The sequence below is a fragment of the Tinamus guttatus genome, unplaced genomic scaffold (genome assembly GCF_059628265.1).
Source record: "Tinamus guttatus ecotype Peru unplaced genomic scaffold, ASM5962826v1 Tinamus_guttatus_pri_ptg000942l, whole genome shotgun sequence".
NCBI lineage: Eukaryota > Metazoa > Chordata > Aves > Tinamiformes > Tinamidae > Tinamus > Tinamus guttatus.
This window is the reverse complement of record NW_028289476.1, coordinates 35,997-62,254: the sequence shown is the minus strand read 5'-3', so window position 1 is coordinate 62,254 and position 26,258 is coordinate 35,997. Positions and strand designations below refer to the sequence as shown.

Sequence of the window (26,258 nt, the reverse complement as noted above, 5' to 3'; positions counted from 1 at the left end):
GGCAATTCTGTCAGCGTCTTCCATAATTGTTCAAAACCAAACAGAGAATGACACTATACAGATTTCATTGCTTATATAAGAGCCTTCGAAGCCCAGCAGTTTCCTTACTTGGTCGTCTCCACAGCACAGGACTCGCTGCTTTGCTATTACCACGTTCTGCACAGTTCTCAAGACGGCAACATCAAAAGGCCCCTACCAAAATGAACAACTGCGGATCGCAATACAGACAGATTAAGACAACAGGTCAAGGTTTTGTTAAAGGGATTATAATATTAGCAGCTTAAAAATTGAAAAACTGCACGTTTTTCTCTCCCTCATGCACGTTTTATGGATGTCTGTCATTTGTCAAAGGGTAAACTGCACTTTAGCCACTGGAAGCAGCAGAACAGCTCGACTCTTATCTACATTCTTTTTATTCAAGACAACGGGAATAAACATCCTCAGCTGCCTATGAGAAAAAGATTCTTACTGAGGTTTGATAAGAAGTATCAATTGCAGCTTTATTTTTTTTCTCATTATCATAATTGAAAGCTTTCACTAATGAGCTCCTTCCCTCCCTCCCCCAAATGAAAAAGGCAAGCTAATATACATGTAAAAGAACAGGGGGAAAAACTACCCCTAAAATATATCCCTAAATCCCACAGGCCTTTATAGACCTTCACAACACACAGAGTGCAAGGAAAGCAATGCAAGCTGCTGCAGAAGGAATACCTAGGCAAGTACATTTACGTTTTCAAGCTTTTTTTTTTTTTTTTTTTTTTTTTTTTAATGATTTCCTATTATCTGCCTGCAGGACACACTGAAGAACAAGTGACAATTACACCAAATTGCTTCTAGAGCTATGTTTACTTATGGAAGTTTTGATCTTCCCCCAGCAGTTGTGAGGACAAAGGTGAGGAAGAAAAGCCTAACGCTCCAGAACTAGAGAAACAGGTTGGGCTCTCCCTGCGGTTCTGCCACAGGCCCTGGATGCCAGGACACAGCAAAGGCACTTCTTTGTTTTGTTAGATCTGCACGTTACAGTTTGTGCTGTGGTAAAGAGCCAGAATAAGGAGAAAAAAATGTATTTTGAACAGACAGGTGGACTTGAAGTAGGAGCAGGGAGAAGCTGGTGGAAAGGACAGCCAAGAGTTCCCATCCGCGGCGGCAGGAGCGCATGCAGCGCGCTCCAAGAACCACAGAGATCCACGTTCAACAGCCCTGGGGATTCAGAAGGGACGAGAAGGCTAAAGATCAAGAGTCAGAATAAACACACAAGCCTTCCCCGCTCCCAGGCAGGGCTGCTTTCATTCAGGAGGCGCCATCAATGAAACCATCTTTTCAGATTAATTTTTCTTCTGCCAATAATTATGAGCTACCTGTGGGTCCAAAGCGAGCAGTGCCAAGCTAAGCTACACTCCAGCGCGGGCATACAAATTAATCACAGCTTTGCAGGGAGCAGCACCCCTTCCAAGGGCACCCGGCAGCAGCCCTGCTTCCAGCTCAACCGCTTCCCTTGCCGACAGCGCCAGGGCCACAGCAACCTGCCACCCATGGAAGCTTCCTGCCACTACGGAAACCTACGGCTGGGAGTGGGAACACACTTCTGCACTTGGATACGATGGCACAACAGGAGCATTAAGCACAGCAAACAGCTAGGAATTTAGACAGAATAATATTGGAAGTACAGAGGAAAATATTTAATTGTAATTCAAGCCAAGCCTGGCTTCTGAAGCAGGTAAGGCAGCTTGCATTATGTCTTGGCTGGGGCCCAAATGAAAGAGCTACACACAGAAGATGTTTCCTTACTAGCTCAGAAAGAGCATCATAAAGACCAAAGAGCTTCCCAATTCCTTACCTGCTAGTGCAAACACAGAAAAGGAGCTGGACAGAAAGATCAACAGTCAGCATAAAATACACAAGCAGCCAAGAACAGCCAGAAGGCACTATCAGCAAAAAAACACACCAAAACAAAACCCCACACAACATCCTTCATCTACCAAAACGATCATGTTACTGATTTTTATATCCTTCTGTTACCAAAGCTTCACACAGGATATACTAGGTTGCAAAAGCATAAATGCCAATGCTGTTGGAAAGGCAGTGCAAGGGAATATCGATCCTTAAGTTCAAGGCCTGACGGAAAGTGCTAAAATTAAAATAAATTATATTTTGAAAGAATAGGCTTTATCGTAAGAAAAGAAAATGCAGATAAATGCCAGATGACAAAAAGATTAAATCAATTCCAGCAAAAAGACATAATGGAATAAAGGGACTGCAAAAGGCCCTAACAAGCAGCCCTAGCAAGATGCAGAATAAGATCTTATTTCTCTACATTTATTACTTGTATCAGAGATGAAGATTAGAGATGAGAAAAGGGCAAGTCCATCGACAAAGGGGAAGAAGAGGTAGTCTTAAAAAGGAAGTCTGTGAAGACAGAAGAACAGGAGGGCAACGTATCTCAGGAATGCGAAGCACCAGTTCATGCAATTCCAAGGAGGACACGTGCACACAAACGTGCAAGGGTGACCCAAATTAAGGACAGGCAACCTATTTCCAAAAGTGTTTTCAATCACCGGGAATATAGCTGCAACACAAGCGGTTCTGCAGGGAGAGGCAAGGCAGTGCGTATCTGTCGAGCACGATAGTGCCCCTCCTCTTCCCATCATATGGTGGTTTCCACTTGTATGTGGAAGAAAGAGTCCAAAGCTCAAAAACGAAGAAAAAAATGTTTGCAAAGCTAGGGCAAAAACAGAGCCGATTTCAAGTAGCAACACAGAGGGAAAATGGAGACTGCTTAGGGAGCCCCCGTTCCACACACTGAGCATATTTACGATGCCTGTTCCTACTGCGAACAGGGCTGGCGTTTCCTGTTTGTCCCTGTTGGCCGCAGGCCCCGTTTCACTGCTGCCCCCAGCCTTGGCCCGCGGCACCTTGGCGGGTTCGCTCGATACCCCCTGCTCGAGCGCGCTGCCCGCGCTGCCCGGTGCTCACGCACTGGATAGAGCACATGTCGTCCAGCCCCTTCGCTATCCCCCGTCTCTAAGCAGCCATAAAAAATAGATCTTATTAATACACATCTTCGTAAATACCTGACTTTAGGAAAGCCTTCCCTGAACAGAATAACACATACCTAAATATCGTTGCCATTGCAAAATTGTGGATATTGTCTAGAGCACTGTGACCCAAAGCATCCCAGGTGAGACACAGATACGCTCTCACATGGGATGTCACCACTTCTTATACTGAGGTTCTGCTGCCAAAAGCAGACATGTGGCTTCAGGCTTTCAGTCCATTCCCGTATTAAACTGTTGTCACATTCTTTTTCTTGACGTTCTTTTGAATAATCAATTCTTGGCAAGGTGCTTTGCGGAGGGTGAAGAAGAAGGAAAAAAAAAAAACCACCTTCCAGTACCCCAGCCTCTGCACAGGAGAAACAAGGGTGAGGTTTTATGACCACCAGCAAATGCTTCAGGATGACAAATCATTTGATCCTTTGTCTTAGAACTACGCAAAAAAAGAAAAGTAGTTAATGAGGATTCAAAATAATAAGCAGGAGGTGAATGACCTGAGGGATTTCACTCCCAGGAAAGGGGGATCCACTTACTGGTAACTTCATTAAAACATGAAAGCCCAGCAGTTCTCAGGTCATCTACAAAGTCTCTCTCACCCGGGTTTTCTTTGCACTCACTTTAACCTATTTTTGCCTTTATTGCATAGCAACAATCTCACCTGTAACTCGAGAATTTCCAAAGGAAACCATGACAATGACCAGGAGATGTCCTCCCACCCTGCCCTCCCCACGGTGCCCATCACAATGTCTACTACTTCACCCGGCATTCAGTTTAATTTTTTTTTCCTCTAGTGAAAGATGTTAATTAAGTGCTAACTTTTCCAGGAGAGGAAATAAATAAATAACTAGGCACCATCACTTTGACAAAGTTATTTCACTTAAAAGGGGAGGAAAAAAAAAACAGCCTAATTAACAGGCTGCTTCTTTCCAGCACTGACCTTTACTACAAGAAAGCATTTCAAATGAGTCAAATGTGTATAAAAGTGACAGCCGACACATTGGCTAAAGGGAGAAGGATGCTTAAATTCTCCGGAAAATCCTAATTCATACTGCCTGCCTTCACCTGTCATCGAGCAGATTTAACGGTTTCCCATCCCTTCAACACAGCAGCAAAGGTCTGTAGTCTCCTGGGGACATGGCATTAACGCAGTGAGCTGAGACGCTGCATTCACCTCCCTGCTCTGCTTGACCATTTCCTGCTCTCCTCAAACAGCACCTTTTGGATTGAATGTGTCCTGATGAGCACACCCTGGTCTTCAAGACCACTTGGAACTGCGGCAGTACAAGACTTAATTCCTACAGCTTTACGCAAAGGTAGGATATGCTCACTGTGAAGGAAAACACTATCTAGAGCGAGTATCCTAGAAAACGGCCTAGCAGCTTTATATTCATCTCACCGAGAGGGAAACCTGAGGATTACTGTCTCCCAGTCCACAGACAGAAGGATTAACATTTTCTGGATTCAGCCCAACATTCTGTATTTCTCTGAGCATTAGAAAATCTTGCTCAGTTTGAACAAACAAAGCAAAAAAAATTACTTTAGGGCAAATTAATGTCATTGATTTACTGAAATAAAATTCAGAGAGGCTAAAGTAAAAGCTTCAGAGCCTTCCCTGATGCGGGAACATCCTGACAATATGTCCCATGTAGCCAATAAATGCTTCCCTTCTCCCTGCAGAGGTAACGGACCTGCTGATCTGCTCTGAGGCTAGAATGGGGGAAGTCAGGCTGGAAAGGATTTTCAGAAGGTTGTCTGGTCCAGCCTCTGCCCCCACATAAAAACCTGCTCAGATCAGGCCAAGGACATACAACACAAGGTGTTCATTCATGTTCTCCCCCGCACAGGGGGGAACAGGGGAACTTCTATTTAAGGTCAAAAATACTTTTTTTTTCACTCCAGAAATGCTTCCAAGCACCACTTTATTTTATGGACTCTGACACCCCACATCGTACTGTGCATGATCAGATCTTGTTAGCTGCAATTCCCTGAAAACAAAAACAAAAGACACCAAAACACTGCTCACAGATGTGGAACTGGACTGCAGTAGCAATTATACCCATGTCTTTCCAACTTCCACTCCAAAACAATTTTATTAACTATTTTTTGAGGTTTAGAAACCCTTTTTCCATATCTGTAATGTTTACATGAGTTGAAAAGTTCTTGTTTTGCAGCAATCCTAAGCCTTTGGTTTTGTATAACGTAAGATAGATGAGCTGAAAGAGAATACATTCAAATTTGTAATACCTTGGTGAGTGAAAAATACTCAGGACAAGAAATTAACATCCACTCCCCCATTTTGGCTCCATACAGACGTCAGCTTGCTGGCTACGGTCACATTTTGAATCATATTAGATGGCAAATGCTTTTTTCTGGCTTAAAGCACAACATAAACATTTCTGAATCTCTGTTAGTATAAAAGCTCACAGCTGAAAGACTAATGGGAGCACCAGCTCATGCCACTTAAAACAGGGAAACGATCTCACTCACTCTCTGCAAAAGTGGAGAAACAGAACTGAACCACATTCCACTTGAAACAGGAAGAAAACCTTGACATTCATATTTAACTGTTGACCTTGCTAAGGACATAGCACAGGCTGATCCCTGGTTTTCTGCAGGGGCTCAGAAGTGGTGATGACTGAAGCAGTCTCTTCCCTGACTAAATTAACTAATCCAAGACACGGAAGGGGCAGACTTGGGAGTAAACGGGTGCCGTGTTTACACAAGCCCATCCCTATAGTGCATTTGGCAGCTCTCAACACGGCTCATTTTCTGCTAAGGGCAAACCCTGCTTTCCATTCTAAACTCTTCCTTCGGTGAAAGTCTGCTCATCTATTAAAACCCAAATTGTTATTAGAGCCAGCGAAGGAGAATCCTCAACTCCAAGCTCCACTGCCAGGCGAGTTTATTAGCATCCTTTTATGCACTTCAAGAACGGTATGCGCTGTTACAGACATTTTAGCTATCTCTTCACACATGATCAAGTTTTCTGCCAGAAGTAATATATAAAACAAATACATGTATGCATAGAAAATTCCTTGCTTCATTACAACACTAGGATCAATCTCTCCACATAACTGGCAGCTTAAAAGCAATGTGATTAAGCTAATTCTGCTCAGGGTGCAGTTCACGCTACCTTATCTGCAGCGTGGTTAATAGCGCCCGGATCAATAGTCAGTTCATAGGGCTGCTCAGGGCCTTACAGGCCGCACTGGTTACTATCTCTGAGAAAATGCTGGAAGACATCAGGCAAGAACTGCTCAGAGCAGCCTCTGGAGCAGCTCCTGTAGACGGTAAACACCAGAGCTGAAGCTGACGGACACATCTCCAGCAACAAGAGCAGGCTGCTTCTCCCCTCCGGATTAGATGTAGCTGTGCGTGCTGCGCTGGCGAGCCCAATCCGAGCCTCTTTCACTGCATTCAGCAGTTTACACAGACCTACAACTTACGGAACATCAATTAAACAAGTCGGAGTGCCAAAGCCCAGAAAAAAGGCAAGTCATTCCCCACAGAGGGCCCTGGGCTGACGTCTGGACAGTGTCACCAGAATGGAAATCAGCTTTGCAACTTGCATATTTTGCTGTTAAAGATCATCACGCTCCTGAACACCACAGGGATGAGCCAAAAACGTTGCCCAGGGTTGACTACAGACTGATTGGTGCAACAGTCAAGTGACTTAGCTGATTGCGGGATGGAAAGGAAGCTGAGTAAGATCCTAAAGACACATTTATAAGCTGTGCTCAGGCTTACTAAACACTCCCCTTGGTAAAAGCCTGAGCTATCAGGATTTTAACCTGAAGGCAAAAAGCCCTCTCTTATCTGTGGGAACTCCAAGAACAAACACAAACTGGCTCTGGGTATCAGGCTCACCACCCAAGGAAGCCAAGACCCCTTGTTGTTTTCCTGATGCTGGTGCAGGGCAGGATGTTATGCCGAGCTTTTAGAAATTTGGTAATTGTGCAACAAACAATGTTTTCACATGCATTCACACTCCCTCTTGTTCCAAAGAGGGCTCCTTGTCAGGAGACTGCTTGATCCCATGGAGAAGCATTTAACAAGAGACTTCCCTCCATTGAGGATCTGCAGACCAGTTTCCCAGGTGGGCATTATTCTCCCATTCCTTCCTTTTATGCTTCTCCCTAACCAGAGGTAGGGACAAAGCTGACACAAAGAAAAAAAAAAAAAAAGCCATCATTTACTAAACTCCTTTTTGGGGTGAGAACAGATTTTTTTTTTCTTTGTATCTAGAAAACATACAAGGATTTTTCTAGCAATGTGCAGAAACTGTCCCTCTTTCTGCTTCAGAGAAAAGGAACAACTAAGACCCCACTCCATTGAAAAAAAGCAGGAGTAAATTCATCTTCTGAGGCATAAAACCAGGGTTCTCCAGAAAAGCAGAGCTGCCCATAGCTCGGCTGCTGCCGCCTTTTTTTTAAAAAAAAAAAAAATAACAAATGGCAGCAGTTCAGGTGTGTCCGATGTTTCAACACAACCCTGGAACTGAAACCTGCAGGCTGAAGATCTCAGGAATATTTAAAACAAAGAAGTTTGCATCCTAAAATGTTGAAAACGCTAGAAAAGGTTGGTGGGGATAACAAAAAAAAAAAATCGTGCGTTCAGATTAGTTATTCAAAATCCTCCGACTATTCCATTAGAGAGCTAAAGGTTTAAAGTACTTTCCAATTCTGCTTTGACCTTTCTTCATCCAACAAATGTGTATTTGAAAGGAGACTGATTACATTTTTCTTTAGCATGAAGGAAGTGCATACTGAATGACAAACCGTTTTTTTCCCCTTTTAGGCATTCTGCAGAAGTATGAGCTGCTCTCAGTCTCATCTGTGATGAGGAAGGAGGACATTTTAATACACAGACCTTTTTAAAGAAATGCCCTTTGCAGAAAATGTTGGATTATGTAACAGGTCATGCAATTCCAGGCAGGCTTGAGAACAAGTCATTCAGCAAAAATGTATGTGCATAAGAAAAATGTTATTAGAAAAAGGTACAAAACATTTTAAATGCTGATCCGAGGGTTCAACTTTTAACAGAGCTGGATCTCCCTAATAACAATATGCAAAACACTGCTGCTGTCCTGGGAGGTGAAGGAGATTTATTAACATTAAATGTTTATGCCTGCACAGCTGGAGAATCACTGCCTCCCTGCCTAGCAGGTCAGGCTCAAACTTCCTGATCAAACAAAGTGCAGCAACGGGGAACCCCCCAGGCCACAGAGACTGCCAGATTTACACTGCTTTGCAAATCGAGGCGCCTGGTTTCGGGTGCCGCCTTTGGGGTTTTCTCCACCAAGCCCTTCCTACAGTCCCGTCGAGGACGCCTGCTAATCTAGTGACAGCCTTTGCACCCCCAGGAAGCCGTCGCTCCCGCGGATGCCCAGGGCGAGCAGCCTCTCACTCCAGCGCTCCGTATGTAGGACATCCCGGTAGAAATAGCTCGACCCTTCACACTGCCTTGTGCCAGCAGCCGCATCCACGCTGCGTCATAAGTCGGATCCTTCCTTGCACTGGTGGCTTGACCTCGCAAGGCCCACTGACTGCTTTGATGCAATCAAATAAGCTTTGAGGGCAGCTCCTAACACTGCTCTTTGCGAGACAAAATTCAAGAGTAGGCAAGATTAACACAATGCCCAACAGCGACTGCCCACATTTTGGTACTTTTAACCACTCAGATCTGACATCTTTGCCTCTCACAAATTATGTGCAGAAGGACAACAGCAGCAATTAGGTCTCTGAAGATTGGAGTGGTCCCTTCTTGAGCTTCTGGGTTCTCCAAGACAGATAACCCTACAATACCAGAGGCAGGCTGCAATTCTTGGCTGAGATTCCTGCTTTGATTGCCCAAAGACCACCCCCTGCTCTTGCTTACAGTAAAGGCCACAATTCAACTCAATTAAGGGGTCTGCACATTCAGGCTCCACAAATGGACAGAATAAAACAGAAAATAACTAACAGAAACCTGTTCCATTTTTCTCTATTCAGCTCCAAGATGGGTATTTACCAAATAGCAACTTGACTAGTATTATTTACAGATGAAAAATAACTGTATTTGTTTGAATGCTTCTGAAAGAACAACAGTAAACAGTAGCTAAACATTCAGAACTCAGATTCTGCTTTTTTGATTTTGGCAGCAATATTGTTGTACTGGTGATGTGACACTGCTCGCAAACGACAGGAGCTTGATAGGAGCATGAACTAGAAGCCTGAGAGACTGGGTTTTAAGATGACTTCACAAAAAAAGAAAGAAAAAAAAAACTCCTAAGCAGATGCTGCGTGCAAGATCCCCGCTGCCTGCACCGCGAGCACGCGAGGGTGGGCTCCTCAGGGCAGCTGTGCTTGGGTCTCCTGATCCAAGTGCCATTGTGAGAGCACCCAAGAGCTACCACCTTAACTGCTCGCTTTGTCTAAGCAATAAAAAAAAAGCTTAAGAAGCTGTTGAACACATTATACCTCTTCCTCATTTGGGGGCCAGGAGAATCTTGCTGGAATTGCCTGCTATGCTTAAACTGCATTACTGAACAGGATCAGCACCTACAGCCAGAATGTAGCAGGAACACAAAACGATCAGGCACAAATGAGATTTATTTAGAAGGATGTCACATAAACCACACTTGGAGATTCTGTAGCATTTGAGGAGATGTCCTAAATAATTTGGTTGAATTCTTACTTCAATACTTTGCAAATGTCTCTCTGAACTGAACTAAAATTAAGAAGTACTTTTTTGTGCATTTTGTATCAGAACACTGCAAAACACTGTTATAGAATTGTTTCATATAACTGCACTAAATAGCTTTTCACATGCTCTTAAATCAAAGACCCCATTCAAATTGTACAGTATTTTGCATCAAAAGGTATTTGAAAATATCTTAGAGGGGAGATCAAAGCCTCGAAAGAGCTTCCTGACCCTGGCCTCAACGGCGGGGAGCTGCGAAGAATTTAACAGCAGCAACAGCTCAGACACGTGGCAATACTTCCCCAGCACACTCACGCTCTCCAGCCTTCACAAGGCTGCTACCAAGGGATTCCAGTTCAAGACAGACGAGCAGGGCACGATAGTCGGAAAACCCTCTGGTTGGAAAAATCCACCTCCTTGTCACACTGAAGCCGCAGGGCAGCTTGGCAGCGGTGCAGGACGCGGCAGCTCCTAACGTGGCCAGCGCCACGTCAACACTTGGAGGGTGCCATAAAGAGAACAGGAAAATCGTCTCTGCTGTAGTTTCAAGGACAGAATGGGCACAAATAAAGATAACCAGAAATATATATATATATATATATATATATGTATATATAAAATATATGCCGGTGGCTTATATTAATTATGTTAATTTGCCTTTTTTTTTTTCTTTTCTCCTTTTTTAAGCAAAACAGATAAAACTCTTAGTCCCTGATCTCCCTACCAAGTTTAATTGGAAAAAAAAAAAAAAGGATAAAAAAAATAAAGAAGAAAAGAGCCCCCATCCTGCTGTATCCAGTGAAGGTAATACCGTAAGCAGCACTGTGCTCATCCATCCTGCTGGGGCTGTTATTTATAGCAGCATCACAGCTATTTCTCCCTGCCCTGTCCCTTCTGCTCCTCTCCCAAGCAGCTCCCTCCTGCAGACCTAAAATGACTTTCATTCTTACGCCGCACAGCTCAGGACCGAGCTCCTTAAATGGGTCCCGATGGCTCAAGAAGCAGCAGCTTTGAGACTCCTCGACCCCAAGCACGTGGCTTTGCGTATACCCAGCTTTTACCTTTAGGTGAGGTCATAAATCACTACAGACCACTGCAGAGGTCACAGCAAATTGCTAAAACTTGCCAACTTAAAACTGAATTTTAACAAACCAAATTGGAATGCAAGTCATCAATACTGCAATACCTTAGTGTGATGTTAAGCTCAGTACCTTAAAACTAAGGGAGCTGTTAATTATTCCATTACTTGAAGCATCATTTGAAGAGACAACCTCACATCCCATCCTTTCTGCCATTGCTACCTTCAAAGCCTTCATTTACTAGCATCTAAAATCCTGTGTTTTGGCTTCACGGCACTCATCGTCAAAATGGGTATTTGCAAAACTTGAAGCCTGCAGAGCCAACTGTGGTTAGAAACCCCCTGGACACTCCAAAATGAGGAACTAAAATATATGTGTATATACATAAAGAGCTGCACCGTAACCAATCTAAACAAGTTATACTGTGACCTCACTGCTAGGAGGAGGAGATGAAAACATTTATACTGCTGTCATGTTGACAACAAGCAGAAAAGCTCTCGCAGGGCAGGCCTGTTACAGTCAGGTACTCAAGTGTCATCTTCTCAAGCCTTCTGCATAAAGAAATGACCAGAATAAATAGGGCAAAGCTGAAACTACAGAGCAAAAAAAGGTCAGAGTTGATAGGACTTATACTACAGGGAAAAAAAAAAAAAAAAAAAAGAGGAGGAAATCCAAAGTTGAAGGCAATTTAAAGCAGCATAAGACCCAAATGTAGTAGAAGGCTGAGAGGACAACTTTGCGAAGCAGCATGGGAAGCTTTTAGGCAATTCTGCAAACACCTTTGCTAGACCAAGCAGTCACCCCCAGGATCATGCCAGGGCTGACACAACAGCAGAGGGCAATACCCAGAAGGAAACAAGATAAACTGCTACCACTGGCAGCCTTCATTTCTAGATTACAGGGATCAATGGGCACCAAACGCACCGTACGGAGCCCAAAGGTAGCAGCAATCTGATTTCTCCGCGTTGCCAAAGACGTGAATACATTTCCCTGCGAGGGCTGATAATTATCAGCAGTTATGGAGCAACTGCGCCAAAGTTCTCCAAGTATGACTGAAATGCCTGTTTGTTTCGCCAGCCAGCAAAGACCGTCCTCACCTCTACTCTCCGGAAACATCTACACCAATTCTTCCAGTATATGTGAAACATGCTGAGATTTTTATTATTAGATTAGTTACAAGCACCTGTTTCTCCTGTGATTGTTCATATTAAACAATTTAGCAGCCAGGAACAGCTCTGCCACTTGCTAGATTTTCTTACTGCACAAAAATGAAGGAGAAAAAAAAGAGCCTGTGAGCCCGAGCAAGCCCCAGCTTCCCAAGGCACAGAAATAGAGAGGAGCAGCCCATGCAGAGGAGATGCCAAAGACAAAGGGCCGACTGCCTCTTAGCACTAGAGATGCTTCTCCAGCGACTTTGAAATAATTTCAAACACGGCACATAACATATCCCTTAAGGTCAGGGGCACCCCTTACAGCACCATGGAAATCTAGATGTTATCGCTGACCACAGTGGCTCAAAAGTTGCATTTACTTCCCCCCTCTGAGGACAGCTACCCACCAAGTTTTTAATTTTTCTTCACCTTCTCAACCAAAATGTTCTTAATTATCCCTTATTGTATTAAGAATAACATGCTAGAGAAATTCATCCAATTCTCACATTTCCAAGACAAGTGACCTTACCTGATAAAACCTACTAAAGCCAACTTCACAGCTCTTTCAAGCTCTGGACTACTGCCATTGCAATTTCTGATTTTACTGAAATGAAGTATCACCTAATATTTTGCAGACTTAGGTCAGTTAGTATATACTGCGTTTGACACTACAGAAAGACATGGGCTTTTTGACCAGGGGAGACTTGCATGACTTTAGTGAGACTAAAAGAAATGAGCAAAACTCCCTTTTGGAGCTGCATTTAAACCAGCTTGGCATCTCTTAACTCCTCAGTACAATCATGTTCCACATCTTTTCAAGTCTTCTCTTTCCCAGTCTAGAATGTGCCCCTTGCTTTTGTTTTCTCCCATCTTCAGGGTGCTTCTCAGAGCACATGCAGCAGCTCAGGTTTCCAGACACGGGCAGGCGCTCCAGGGACGGCCACTTGATCCCTGCCTATATTCAAGCCGCACCTGCCTCTTCTATATGTCTATACGTACATGTGTACCTACACACATGTATAACGGCCTCCAAGCTTTAGCAATAGCCAACACAGCTCATAAAAGCATTGAACCTGGAGACCCAATCACTAGATCAGCACCTAACTCCCATCTTGTATCTTACTCTCAAAATACCTCTAATTCTGAATTATAGCAGAGTTTTGCAGCTTCTGATGCCATCTGATGAAGAACCCTTCACAGCTTCAAAAGCTCCTGCCTTTTTTCCTTGAATGGGTTTGCGTCAGCACAGAAGTTGTGACTTCAGCCACACAAATGACCCAGAAAAGCTTCAAGCTTTTCAACAAGGAATGACTTTTTAGAAGTTATCTTACTAGGAGGAAAAAAAGCACTTTCAAGTTTTGACGCAAATATATAAATTCGACCTGGACTGAATATGTAACTTAGATGTATTTAGACTGGATCTTTTTAAACAAACAAATAAAAAAAAACAATACTGCAAAAGACCAAAAAACGCATTTAACTCCTAAATTTCTGTTTTCAAATAAGATTTTTTTGAAGACAAAAAATGTGACAGGTACCTGAAACATGCTTACGTAACTGGATCTTATTATTCCGATTACTTCTGATAATTTCTGAGTTATATTTTAAACAGCCATTTTAACGCCTCTCCCCCTGCTTTATGCGGATCCGATTTCACATTTGTGCATTAATGTGCAAAAAGCACAAGGCAGCACAACGTTTCTGAAACGCAAAAAAACAGCTCCTTTCCAAAGGAAGCTTCACCATTGCATAAAGGCCATCCTCAAGCATCTACTGGACTGAACTCATCTACCCTGTAGAGAATCCCATTCTGAACTCCCACATTCAGTTTATTGCTTCGAGATGAAGTAGCAGCCGAATCCCAGAAGAGATCCTGCAAATACCCTGAACAACTCCAACGTGCTTAGAGGGTTCGGGCGGACAGCAGGGTCTGGCAACAGCTCCTACTGTCACAAACACCATTCCGAGCAGGGGTATTACAGCATTAAAGAGTCTGGCTTGGGGAAGAGCTCTACAAACACATTAGAGATGACTTCAGAAAGTTGTCAAGTAGTTGGGTTTAATTAAACTCATCCTAGTGTACTTGTGGAGGAGGAGTGAACAGAAAAGCACAGACAGTGCCTGCATTTAAAATGGAAAGCTCATGAAGTTGTGGAGCTGCCAACCCAATATTGCTCTCTGGAAATACAACAGAACAAGTCCTATTTGTGAGCACTCAAAGTAGAAGGGTCTGGGGAGGGAGGAACCAGAGCTTTAGTATCATGTTGTTTGACACAACTTGACCATGATAAGGTCATCTCCTGCTTCATAAGCCAATTAAAAACAAAAAACAGCAAGCTCACTCCAGAAAAGGAATAGATACAAGTCTCCTAATTTTAGTAAGGCTTTTAATACTGCGCCATACAAGAGAATCATAACCAAAAATAAAACTACTTCGTCTATTAAAATAGATGCATGGCGTTCATGAAGCTACACTCTAGTAAGTAAACAAGAAATGGAAAACAGCCTAATGTAAGACCAGCAATGGGCTGGAAGCAAGCTGAAGGAGTGATGGATGCTCAAGAAGATTGAATAAGATTTTATAATAATTTTGACAACTGGAAGAAAACATCAGAACGAGGTAAGATGCCTTTTTAGTAAGGACATATTTGAACCACTTGCTCTAGGTAGCAACTGAACATGAAGTAGCAGCCCTGCATAACAATATCTGAGGAGGATAATGGATCCCGCTGGACGCAAGTCGACAAGACTACGCTGCACAAAAGCATTTGTATTACAATGCAGACAGGAATGCCATATGCAGGACACATTAAGTGATCCTTCCACTCTGCTGGACTTTGGTCTGGTCCCAACTGGAACCACGTCCAGTTTTAGATGTCACATTCCAAGAAATGTGACTGGAGAGAACTCACAAAAAAAAAAAAAAAAGCAACAGGAATACTCAGGAAGATACAACTTAGGAAGAGCAACCATGGAGGAGTGCTGGAAGTCACTGCTGATGACAAGTAAAGACACTGCTCCCAACATCCACAATTTAGAATAAGAAATAAAAAGCCTAAAATGATAGCAGAGCAGGTTTAGGTTACATTTATGGGAGATCTTTCCCACTAATAGATAAGTGAAAACAGATTATCTACCTTTAATTTTAACAGATGTGTGAAGGGGAGCAGCACCCCCGTGACTAGAAGCTAAGAACACCACAAAGGCAGAGGCTCTGGCTTCACAGCAGAAGGATGAATCACAGGCTAGCACCGTCCCTTACAAGGCCAGGCTTTACAACTGCCTCTCTAAAGCAGCACTTACAGGGGAGCAGCAGCTCATCGTGAAGGAGGTCTCATTCAGGAGTGTAAGAGCAAGAGCTCTTCATAAAGTATCATATTGCAAGGGTACATAAAGCTCTGAGCAAATGTCACCATTCAAAGCAGTTCCACTCGAGACCCAGCGTTTGGGCTTTTTTGTTCCTACACCCCCTTGAAATGAAAAATACTGTTTGAGATGTTAGTACTCGCACTTATTCCCTCCTAACTCAGAGCAGAGATCTGTTAGAGTTTAGTGCAATTTTCGAGTGTATAAACACTTATTAGTCATATTGCTTGTATTTAAGTTTCCTATGGGGGAGTTGGAGGAGGAAGAAGAAAAGAAATGGTGGGAAAGTGAATAGGACTTTGAACATTTTCCTCCATGATCAGCCCACACTCGCTCTCCATAAATGCTGCATGAAACTGTTTCTAAGTTTCACTTAGGGACCATTAAAATCATTTGTCAGAATACAATCAGTGAAAAATGGATGTGAACAGCAGTGAGAAAAAGCATTACAGGCATAAAAGAAAGGTTTTCTGCTTGCTTCCTTAGGAGGAGACAACTATTCCTCATTTTCCATCATTTCTGTCTGGTTTCTGCCATCAGAAAAGCCAAATTATGTTTTCAGCCTTTCAGATCCAACTGCATTATGAAAAGAACAGATGTAAAAGAAGCACCACCTAACTTAATTTTCTTTATTTGCCCCTTACATCTAGCTTTGAATATCCTATGTAGCTCTATTAAACCAGCATTGATGATTTTACAATAAGTGATGTGTAAGAATTCACAGCTGCACACACGTGATTGAGCTTGTCTCCAAATGCCCTTTGCGGGACCAGAGCTCTGAAAAGAGAAGCACTGACTTTGAAAACTGACAACAAGCCAGCTCACACGTTGGCGCACAGGGATTTACACAGGGGCAGCCCAAGCACCTATTTCAGACAACAGTAAAAGTATAGCCGGGCTCCTTTAAATCCAAACACCCTAAGGTGAAAGTATTAGTACCCTGAAGTCTTTATTTTTAAAGCAAGCAGCTGGAGAAGCAAATTTATTGTTGTGACTTAAAAACAGCAGCCAGAAAAGACACGTCACTAACATCCAGGTCAAGCATCACTCGGATGGGAGACGGGCATCTGCTTTGAAGCGCTACGGTCATTTTCCCACAAAAATCACTGGAAACTACAGGTTTACACAGATCTTCTCCAAAGACTTGCTTTTTCCGGATGTTCCTCCTCATCTTTCTTCCATCCCTCTTTTCTGTCACCTCACCTGAGCTCTGCAGGCAAGTGACAAGCCAGCCTGCCTCCGCCATGCATGCTGCAGAACCTGACAAGTTCCTCAGAAGATTCCTTGGGAAAAGCGTAAGGTTCTGACACGCAAATTTTCCTGTGATCTTTAGGTGTTTATGTAAGAGCTCTATAAAGAATCCAAACAAACACGCGCACACACAAAAATATATAGTTTTATTAGGCTCAAATCTCCAGGCGATTCTAATATTCTGAACTACATTCAAAATAATAACAGTAACTAGCCACTCAATGGTGATCTCTTGCAGGGGCAGAAAAGAGGTGGACCTCCAGCAGACACACAGGACTCCACAATATATCTGACAGCCTGACAGCGGAGCGAGTGGCTTCACCAGACCCTGGGAGCCGCCCCGCCGCTGCGGCAGGTACCTTTCTACTCGTTTATTGCCCCAAGCCAGCACAGTGTTGCTCCACACCTGGCAGTATCACCTTTCACTACAGCCCGGGCTCTGTATCAATAATAGATAGGGGCATTTGTGGGTATCCACTCTGGGATCCTTCAAAGAACATACCTGTCAACAGCCACAAAGGGATTTTTAACCAAATTAGGGGTATTTAGACATATCTATTCAAAGAACAGTATCTTTCCAATGACTTACAAGCAGCAGACAGTTCAGTAAATGGCTGCACACCCCCTTGACGGGAAAGCCAAAAGGAACCGTTCTGCTTCCCTAAGCATCTGCTTGGCCTGAGAGGAAACAGCTCCTCTATGGGCAGGGCCTGCACTCTTCCCATTTCTTTTCACATCCAAGGTGGAGCAGCACTTCCATTAGCAGTAAGGAACCTTCTACAGAAGGGGCTCCACCTTCCACTCTACTTTACACAATCGAAGTGCTCTCTTTATCACCCTTTCCCACCGCCATGCCCATTCCTTCTATCTCTGGGCACAGAAGCCCAGGCTCTCTTACCTTACAATCACTAGGATGACCCTCGATAACGAAATTAAAAACTGCTGAGCTTTCAGAATACACCTGCGCTCTCCAGGCTAGCCTAACTGCTCAGCTAGCTGCTGTGTGCACTGCTTGGCAACAACTCCATCTTCCCCCCCAAATGTATGCCATTTTTGACCTTCAGAAATGGAACTACAGTCGGATCACACATTTGCACTGCCTATCAAGGGGCTACTTAGAATTCTTCTACCAAGGGCCAGCAGTTGATCCCCTGCTTGGTAACCCTGCACAGGAACAGCTTCAGGCGCACAATGCGTTTAGCTTGGGCTCCCGAAGGCTCCTCGCCTCCCTCCACGCCAAGGCGATAGGAAATACAAGACGGGTGGATTAACCCTGCCGAGATGGTGCTGCCACGGCAGAGCCGCTGCAGGCTGCGCCCTGCCAGAGAACCAGGCTCCAGCCGCAGCGCCCTCCAAGCAGCACATTCCTGGAAGCTCGCAGGACTCACACGCCTTATTCTCATTGCACTCCAGCGGGATTTGCCTTTTGGCTCCTCAGAAAGGCTGGAAGCCCACGATCTTCATTCCCGTAGCATGGCTACCAAAGCTGCGCCTTTGGCTAACAGCGGCACACACAGCGCTCAGTCCTGGCTCAGACTGCAAAAATCTGCATATAGCGAGGCAATAATTCCTGTCACGGTTCTCCAGGCCAGCGGTACTGCCCTCTCCCTCCCTGCTGCACTTCCCAAACCCTCCGAACGCCTCTGGGCTGTTGCAGAACGCGCAGCCAAGGGGGCAGCTGCCCAACAAGCGAAGGAGAGGGGATTTTTTAATTTTTTCCGTGCCGTGCTCGGCCCTGTCGGCGGATCTCCGCAGTTGCTAAGGAACTCCCGTTCCACGGCAGTACAAATCACTGGGAGCAGCGCGGGTAGTAGGCGGCGAGTGCCGTGCCATTTTCTCGGGCGCGCTGAGCAGCCCGCGGCCGCCGCCTCCCGCTCCGCGCCCGCCGCCGCTTGACCCTCCTCCCCCGCCGTAGCCGCCCCCCTAGCAACCAGCACTCCCTGGCAACGTCCCCCCCGGCCCGGCCCGCCGCCGCCCTCACCGCTCTGCGCCGCGGCGGGTCCCGGCAGGAGACTGCCCGTGAGCAGCAGCAGGGCGAGCGCCGCGGGCAGCGGCCCGGAGCGCGGCATCCTCGGGCGGCGCGGGGGGCTCGCAGGCACCGGCGGCAGCGAGGCGGCTCCGGCTCCGTCCTTCTGCCGCCGACCTCCTACCGCAGCACCCGCTCTCGCGACGCTGCCGCCGCCTCTCGCGAGACTTGCCGGGGGAGTTGGGGGGGGGGGGGAACGGCGGCCGCACGTGACGGGGCGGGGCCAGGGGGAGGGGCGGGGCCGGGCGCGGGAGCCCCGCCCCTCCCCGCGGGCTCCCCCCCGCCCTGCCCGCAGCAGAATTCCCGTTTGTGGAAAGGCGGAGCCGGGCATGGCTTTGCTGAGGGGTTCCCTCCCGGTGGAGAAACCCCCGCGGGACAGACCCTACGGGCGCGTCTCGTGCTCCTTATCCTGCCCTCCAGCCGGGCCCCTGGCGGGGAAGCCTTCCTGCCACGAAACCCCGTGGAAATGGAACCCGCGACCCCGCCGCACGGAGCCACCTTCTCCGTGCGGCTCGAGGGGGCGCCGGCCTCGCCCACGGCCCGGGGCTCGTGCGGAGCAGGGGAGAAGCCTCGGGGCACGGGAAGCCACGGGGGTTGTCCCCGGCGCTAAACCGGATCCGCATCAGATGTTCCCGCGCCCGGGAATTGCCGCGGTGCCCGCCCGCGACTCGCTCCTCCCGCCGGCTGAATCACCCGCCGCTCGGGAACGGCCCCTTCCCGCGGGATGCGGCCGCGCGGGGAGCCCGCTTCGCGCGGGCTGTTTCGCGCGTGGACTTTGCCGTAAATCGCGGCGCTCTGCGGCCCCCGCTCGGCCTCGGGGCGGGCGGGCTCCACAGCGGGCCGGTAACCATGGCAGCAGTGAGTCATCCCGCCGGGGCCGCCCTTTTGGTTTTTTTCCTCCTTTTTCTTCCCATTTTTCCCTCTAACCAGCGCGCTGCTGCTCCGTAGATCGTGGGGTTGCGTAACCCCTCTGCCCGGCTGCCCCACTCCGTCCTCGAGCCCTTCCCAGGCACCGCCAGGGCCAGGCTGGGGTAAAAACCTGCCCTTTGGCCATTTCATGGCTTCCTCTGACAACAGGGCTCAGAGCGGAGCTGCTCTGTAGGAAAACAGGATTTGCCCATCCTGGATCCGCTGGAATGTTTATGCAGCGGAATAACAGCTTGATAGTGAGGAAAGGAGAGATATCGTTACACTCCCGCCACAGTGGCCCTTCAAAATGCAGTGTTGGGGTGATGTGTTTGCTGGGGTGCTTTCAGGTGCTGGCGCTGGCAATTCCTGACCTCGTGAGCCGATGGGGAAGCCGGACAGGTCAAAGCCCCAGGAACTGCAGCTCCTTTCCCCCCCAGGGCCTTGATCAAGGCCCATCTCCTCCCCACCTGGAACATCCCTGTTGGAATATTCTGGTTGTGCATTGAGGCCTTCGGCAAGGGTGGCACGGACGATTCCGTGCTTAAGAACAAGGCAAAAAGGAGCAACCCCCGGGAAGGGCTTTGGCGCGGAGCAGCAGAGACATCGCCCTGGGCGCCTGCCCGCTCCGAGCCCGCTCCTTGCGGCTCCCTCTGCTCAACCCGCTGTCCCCCTGCGCTCACGGAGGCGCTGGGGCACTTGGAGGAGGCTTGGCCTCTGGAGCCACCTTCCCCGAATCCGTCACGGAGCAGCTGGAGAGCACCAAACACTGTGGGACACCTGGCAGGAAGTGCCGCTATGCCGGGTAATTCCTCATGCCGTCGGCCGATGCTCTTGGTGGGGACCAGCGCAGATCTGCGCTTCAGCATGCTCCAACCAGCCTGGAAACAGCCAGGACACTCGTCTGGCCGTAGCCTGCAGCGGATCACCGCTGGTTGGTTCAGGTTTCTTTATTAAACCACATTCCGAACCATTTTCTAGTTTTGTGCAGAATTCATGGAGAAAGGAGGAGTGGGAAAAGAGGAGGCGGAAGAGAAAATCCAGGAGGAAAGAAATGGAAAGGGGAGGAAAGGTTGAAGTGGAAAAGAGGTGCTCCAGGGAATGAGAGAAAACATCAGAGCTTGTGAAGTGAGAGCAGCGGTGCTTCTCGGACAGGAAAGATCCCGAGAAATTGAGGAGATTGTGGATGCGCTCTCCTGCTTTGGGGACTGCTAGCTTTACACGTCTCAACTGCGCTGGGTAATGGCAGTTTGGTTATTTCTAGCAACCCCCCCGTCCTCCTACATGTTCAGATGTTCCCGTCAGAGCTGGTCAAAATGTTTTAACTGATTTTTTTTTTTCCTCCAGAGAGAAATGTCCAAGCAAAACAAACATGATGACAGAAAGTGCAGCTTTGGTCAAGGAGAAGTGCAATGTAAACACAAAAGAGTCCAAATGAGACACGCTGGCCTATTTGGATTGGCTTTTGTCATGCTGGAAAACCCCCTGGACTCCCTCTTACCTTGGAAAGGGGGAAAAAAAGTCTTTTCCTTGCTTCTTCCTTATTAAGAAAAATATTTCCCTGAACTGCAGATTCCTCATTTGCTCCCTCCTCACAGTGACGCTCTTCTCTCCTGCCAGGTGCAAGAGCGACTCCCGAGCTTTCCTGCCGGGGCCGCATTCCCAGCGTTGGAGGGGATGCTGCCCGTGCGGAGCGCTGCGCGGCAGTGGGACGTGCCCGGTGCCGGGCAGCTCCCGGGGGTGAAGGGCAGCGTGGGGGTGCCAGGGAGCTGCTCCGTGCCCTGGGGCTATTCCTTGGAGCCGCCCGGGGGGTTCAGCCTGCGGAGCATCCTTGGCTCTTGTCCTTGGGATAAGCACGGACACGGGTCCCTGGCTGCAGGGATCTCCGGGCAGCGCAGGGGTAGGGCTGCAGGGTGCAGCGAGGACTGGCTGCTCCCTAAGGGACAGGGAGCCAAAGAGGGCAACGCTGCCAGGAGGGGGATGGTCCTGTGGCCAGGGCCCAGCCCCACAGGGCCCGGCCACGGCAAAGCTGGGGGGCAGCTGGGGCCGCTCCGGAGCCCCTGTCATCAGCCAGGTCCCCTGTGGCGAACGGGCGGCTCTGGGGGATGAGGGGCGGCACGGGGAGCGCAGCCTGCCCTCGGCTCGCCCCGCACACTGCAGGACGGCCGCTTAGGTGCGCGGCTTTTCTAGCCGCAACATCTCCGGCCCCGCTGGCTTCCTCAGGCCGGGGGACATCCCCGCTCCGAGGCACGAGGCGAGTGAGGAGCCCTCCCACGAGCCGCCGCAGATCCCGCTGGCTGCAGCAGGGCCGTGTCCCTCCGAGCGCTGGCGGCGAGAGGGGAGGGACGAGCTGCGGCGTCTCCCGGGAAGGGATGCGTTTCTTCCGACTCGGATGCAACGCCTCAGGAAAAGCAGCAGGATGAAATGTGGGTGGCAGAGCCTGCCCGGCCTGCCTGGCTGCTGAGCTCGGCTCTGCCCTGCGGCTGGGTCCAGGGCTGGGACCAGTGGGTCCATGGAGGGCCTTGGTGACATTGGGCTAGATGAGTCCAGCGCAGAGCAGCGAAGACGATGAAGGAACTGGAGCATCTGTGGTGTGAGGACAGACTGAGTGAGCGGGGCCTGTTTAGCCCGGAGAAGACAAGACTGAGAGAGGATCTGATCAACACGTTCAAGTACCTGGAGGGAGAATGCAGGGAGGATGGGGCCCAACTCTTCTCTGTGCTGGCCAGTGACAGGACAAGGGGTAACGGGTACAAGCTGTGTTTGCTGGGGTGCTTTCAGGTGCTGGCGCTGGCAATTCCTGACCTCGTGAGCCGATGGGGAAGCCGGACAGGTCAAAGCCCCAGGAACTGCAGCTCCTTTCCCCCGCAGGGCCTTGATCAAGGCCCATCTCCTCCCCACCTGGAACATCCCTGTTGGAATACTCTGGTTGTGCATTGAGGCCTTCGGCAAGGGTAGCACGGACGATTCCATGTGAGGAAGAACTTCTTTCCTGTGAGGGTGCCAGAGCCCTGGCACAGGCTGCCCAGAGAGGTTGTGTAGTCTCCTTCTCTGGAGATCATCAAAACCCTCCTGGATGCCACCCTGTGCTCTGTGCTCTGGGTGTCCCTGCTGGAGCAGGGGGTTGGACTAGATGATCCCTAGAGGTCCCTTCCAACCTCAGCCACTCTGTGATTCTGTGATGAGAGGCAGAAAGCAGAGCGGTCCCAAGGGTCCAAGAGCTTTGGGTGCAACACGTTGTTGGGGTTAAAGGTCTGAGCCTTGTGCACCTTGGGAGGAAGCAGAGGGAACAGCAGGGAGCCTGGGAAAAGCTTCTGGATGTAGACACACACACCAGGACAATCTCTGCAGAAAAGTTCTTCATTTTTATGGGCAAAATAAGCAGTAGGGGACAGCAGTGAGTGACCACGGGCTCAGCTGGGTGTCTGTGGTCTCTCCCCCCAGAACTCCCCAGAGGGGAGGTTGAATTGCTGGCAGAGGCAAACGCTACGGCTGGTACAGAGGAGCGCCAGCCCCAGCAGCAAGGGCCTCCACAGCACCAGAAACGGGCAGCGCCAAAGGCCGCTCTGATTCTTTGGGCATTTCTGGTTAGATTGCAGTAAAATTGAAGGGGGGGACAGAAAAAAAGGCAATTTTGCCTTAATCAACTATATAACAAAGCCTGAACATGGTGCCGACCAGAAGGTGTCGGAAGATAAGAAATTGTCGGCCTTGCTGGAGCTGAAAGATAAGATTGTGCTCCCCAGAGCGAGGCTGAAAGAGGATAAATTATCTGGAGGGACAATTCCAAGAGAAAATAATGTGCAATTAAAGTTGTCTGAATTACTCTTTTAGGGAAGCATGGGGAGGGGGAAAGTCTGAAGTCTCCTTCCTGGCTGATCTTAGAAAGCAGAGAGTTTCTAAAAACCTTTATCACCCCAAAAAAAAAAAAAAAAAAAAAAAAAAAAAGTGATAAACTGGCCAGGAAGAGGAAACTAAGGAAGAGGAAAGGATGTGCTAGGAGGGGAAAAGGGAGGTGGTGCCGAGATCCTGCGCCTGCTCCAGGCTGTTGGACCTGACATGGCTCAATGGAGAAAATCCCAAAGGAAATGGGAGAGACAGGAGTTTGTTTGTTTGTTTGTTTGTTTGTTTTTAAAAAGGCAGCCTCCAGGGATGCTTCTCCTTCCAGATGGAAAAGCCTGGAGCAACTCGGCCCTCCCAGCCAAAGCTGCGCAGGAGGGAGCAAGAGGCACATCCCTGCCAGGGAAAGCTGAGGGGCTGCTCCAAAGCATGGGAGGAGGGCCGGGAATCTCACGGGAGCGCATTCCAGGTGGGAAGATCTCCGAAAACGCTCCGGATTCCTGCTGCCATCTCACCAGCCACCTGCCGCGGGGCCCGGCTCGCGCAGATGGCGCTGGGGAGGCTGCCTGTGCACGATGACACGCTGCCACGGGACAGCTGCGGCTTTTCAGCCAGTTAGAGCATCAGTCACGGATGAGCCGGGAGCCGGGTGGGTTGTTTTTTTTTTTTTTTTTCCCCCTGCAGTTGCCATATTCCCTTGCTGGCAACCGCATTGGAGGAAGAGGAGAATGAGGAGGAAGGCGCTGCTGAGATGGAGCAGCTGCTTTGGGAAGGGCCGTTTTTGGGGACCAGCTCTGTTCTCAAGTGCACAAGGTGGGCTCCAAAGCAGCCTTGCTGTGGCGAGGAGGGCACAACCGAGCCCTCCCCTTCCACCTCATTCCAGACGTGCTGCAGAACTTGCCAGGGGAGCAGCTCCGACCTTGCCTGCCTGCCGGAGGGGTCCACAGGGGAACGGGCTGGCGTGCGCAAAACCAGGGGTGCTAATGGCATTGTGGGTCCTTTCTCCAAACCTTTCTCCAATAAGAAAACACCTCTCTAGTATTTCCAGGCAGGTCCCGGCTCTGCGTGGAATTGGTTCTCTGGGTGATGAAGACGTAGTGACGGCGCCGCGGCAGAGTCAGTGTGGGGACCCCGGTGAAATCTCGCTATGGATGAGGCCACGGGGACAGAAAGGTGGGATTTGGGCTGGGATCAGCAGGCCCAAGAGCAGGGCAGGCGCTGCTGGGTGCGCTGCGAGCTTCAGGGCTGCAGCAGAGCAGCCAGAGCTATATATATAAATACATAAATGCATATGTAATGTGCAAGGATCCTGCCGCGTGCGATGGTGCTCGTGCATCCACAGCTCCGGGGCTGCCTCCGCTGCCCTTCCCAGCACCCGGGGGCTATGGATGGGCAGGACCTGGGCTGCTGGGGCGCCTCCATCCATCCTCGCTGGCTATCCCGCCTCTCCCCATCAAAATCAGCCTGCTGGTGAAATTAGACTTGCAAATTGCAGCCTTTTCTCTGCCTCCCTCTCGTTTCTTTTTTTTTATTTTGCCAGCTTCATTACTATGCACATCTCTTATGCACATAGCTCAGGTACTCTGGGGTTTGAGGAATGAAAATTAGTCAAAAAATAATCAGTTGGGCAGAGAACATTGACTATTTTAAGTTCCTTGCTGGAAGCCCTTTCATTGCTAATTAGGAGCCGGCTTGCAAGAATTGCAATTTAAATTTTCAGCTGAGTTTTGATGTTGAAAATCTGCCTTCGTTTCCAAGCAGCTTCCTTGGTTTTTACACTCTGGGGGCTGCCACGCAGCTCTCGGGGCTCTGCCAGCCTCGGGGAGCCCCCAAGGGCGCTGCACTGAGCCCGGTGCGGCCGCGGGGCCCGGCCGGCACCGACCCTGGCTCCGCTCTGGAGCGCTTCTCGGCTCCGTGGGGAGCCCGGGCCAAGGGCGGCAGCCTCGCTGCGGCGTCTCCAGTCTGCCCTTGCCTGCAGGAAGGGAGAGAATCACATGTTTTTAAATATAGCCCCTCTCGGGTTATTTTTATGCGCGTTCTCGCAGCTCCGAGCGCCGCAGCTTCCCGCCTCGCGGCCGCCCTCTGCCATGAGCGGGGCGAGGACCTTCCTGCCGCTGGAAACGGCGGCCCCGGCCCCGCTGCGGCCCATCCCCAGTGGGGGCTGCGGGGGCGGCGCCGGGAAGGGCCCCGAGGGCTGCGGGAACCCCCGGCCCTGGAGCAGCCGGCGCTGCCGCCGGGGGCGGCCCGGGGCCGAGCGGGGGCGGGGGCCGGGGCCGGGGCGGCCCGGGGGTCGCGTCCCGCCGCGCAGGAAGCGGCCGCAGCCAATCAGGGCCGGGGCCGCGGCGGGGCCGGCCGCGCGGCGGGGCGGGCCGGGCCGGGCCGAGCGGCTCCGAGCGGCGCGAGGCGGGCGCGGGGGCCCGGGGTGAGTGCCCGGGCGGGGGGGGGGCGGCGCGGGGCGGCCGGCCCGGCCCGGCCCGGCCCGGCCCGGTTCGGCCCGCGGGGCCCGGCGCCAAGGCCCGGCCGCGGCTCGTGCGGGAGGGCGGCAGCGGCGGCGGCCGCGGGCGGCACCGGCCCCGCCAGCGCCCGCCGGTGCCGTCCTGGCCCGCGCTCGTGCCGGCAGCGCCCCGGGCCTGCGAGCCCCGCACGGTCCCCATGGCCCCCACATCGCCCTCACCGCCCCCCTCTGTCCCCATCGTCCCGCATGGACCCGCCGCTGCCCCTCATCCCCCCCATCGTCCCTCATAGCCCCCGCATGGCCCCGCCGCTGCCCCTCATCCCCCCCATCGCTCCCAATCAGCCTCCGCTGCCCCCCGTCGCCCCCGCTTCTCCCGCCACGGCTGCCCGCCCGCTGGCTCCCTCCCTCCTTCCTCCCTTCTTCCTGCGCTTCCGCTGCCTTCCCCGGACA

General features: G+C 49.7%; 1 protein-coding gene across 1 annotated transcript in view; it reads right to left on the bottom strand.

Annotated features, from left to right (window-relative positions):
• Positions 1–18,668, bottom strand: part of NPTN (neuroplastin) — a 52,041-nt gene extending 33,373 nt beyond the window's left edge. The window contains exon 1 of the mRNA XM_088538181.1: positions 18,563–18,668. Coding sequence (XP_088394307.1) covers positions 18,563–18,650 — 88 coding nt within the window. The 5' untranslated portion in view covers positions 18,651–18,668. The remainder of the gene's footprint in view (positions 1–18,562) is intronic.
• Between the last annotated feature and the right edge of the window lie 7,590 nt (positions 18,669–26,258).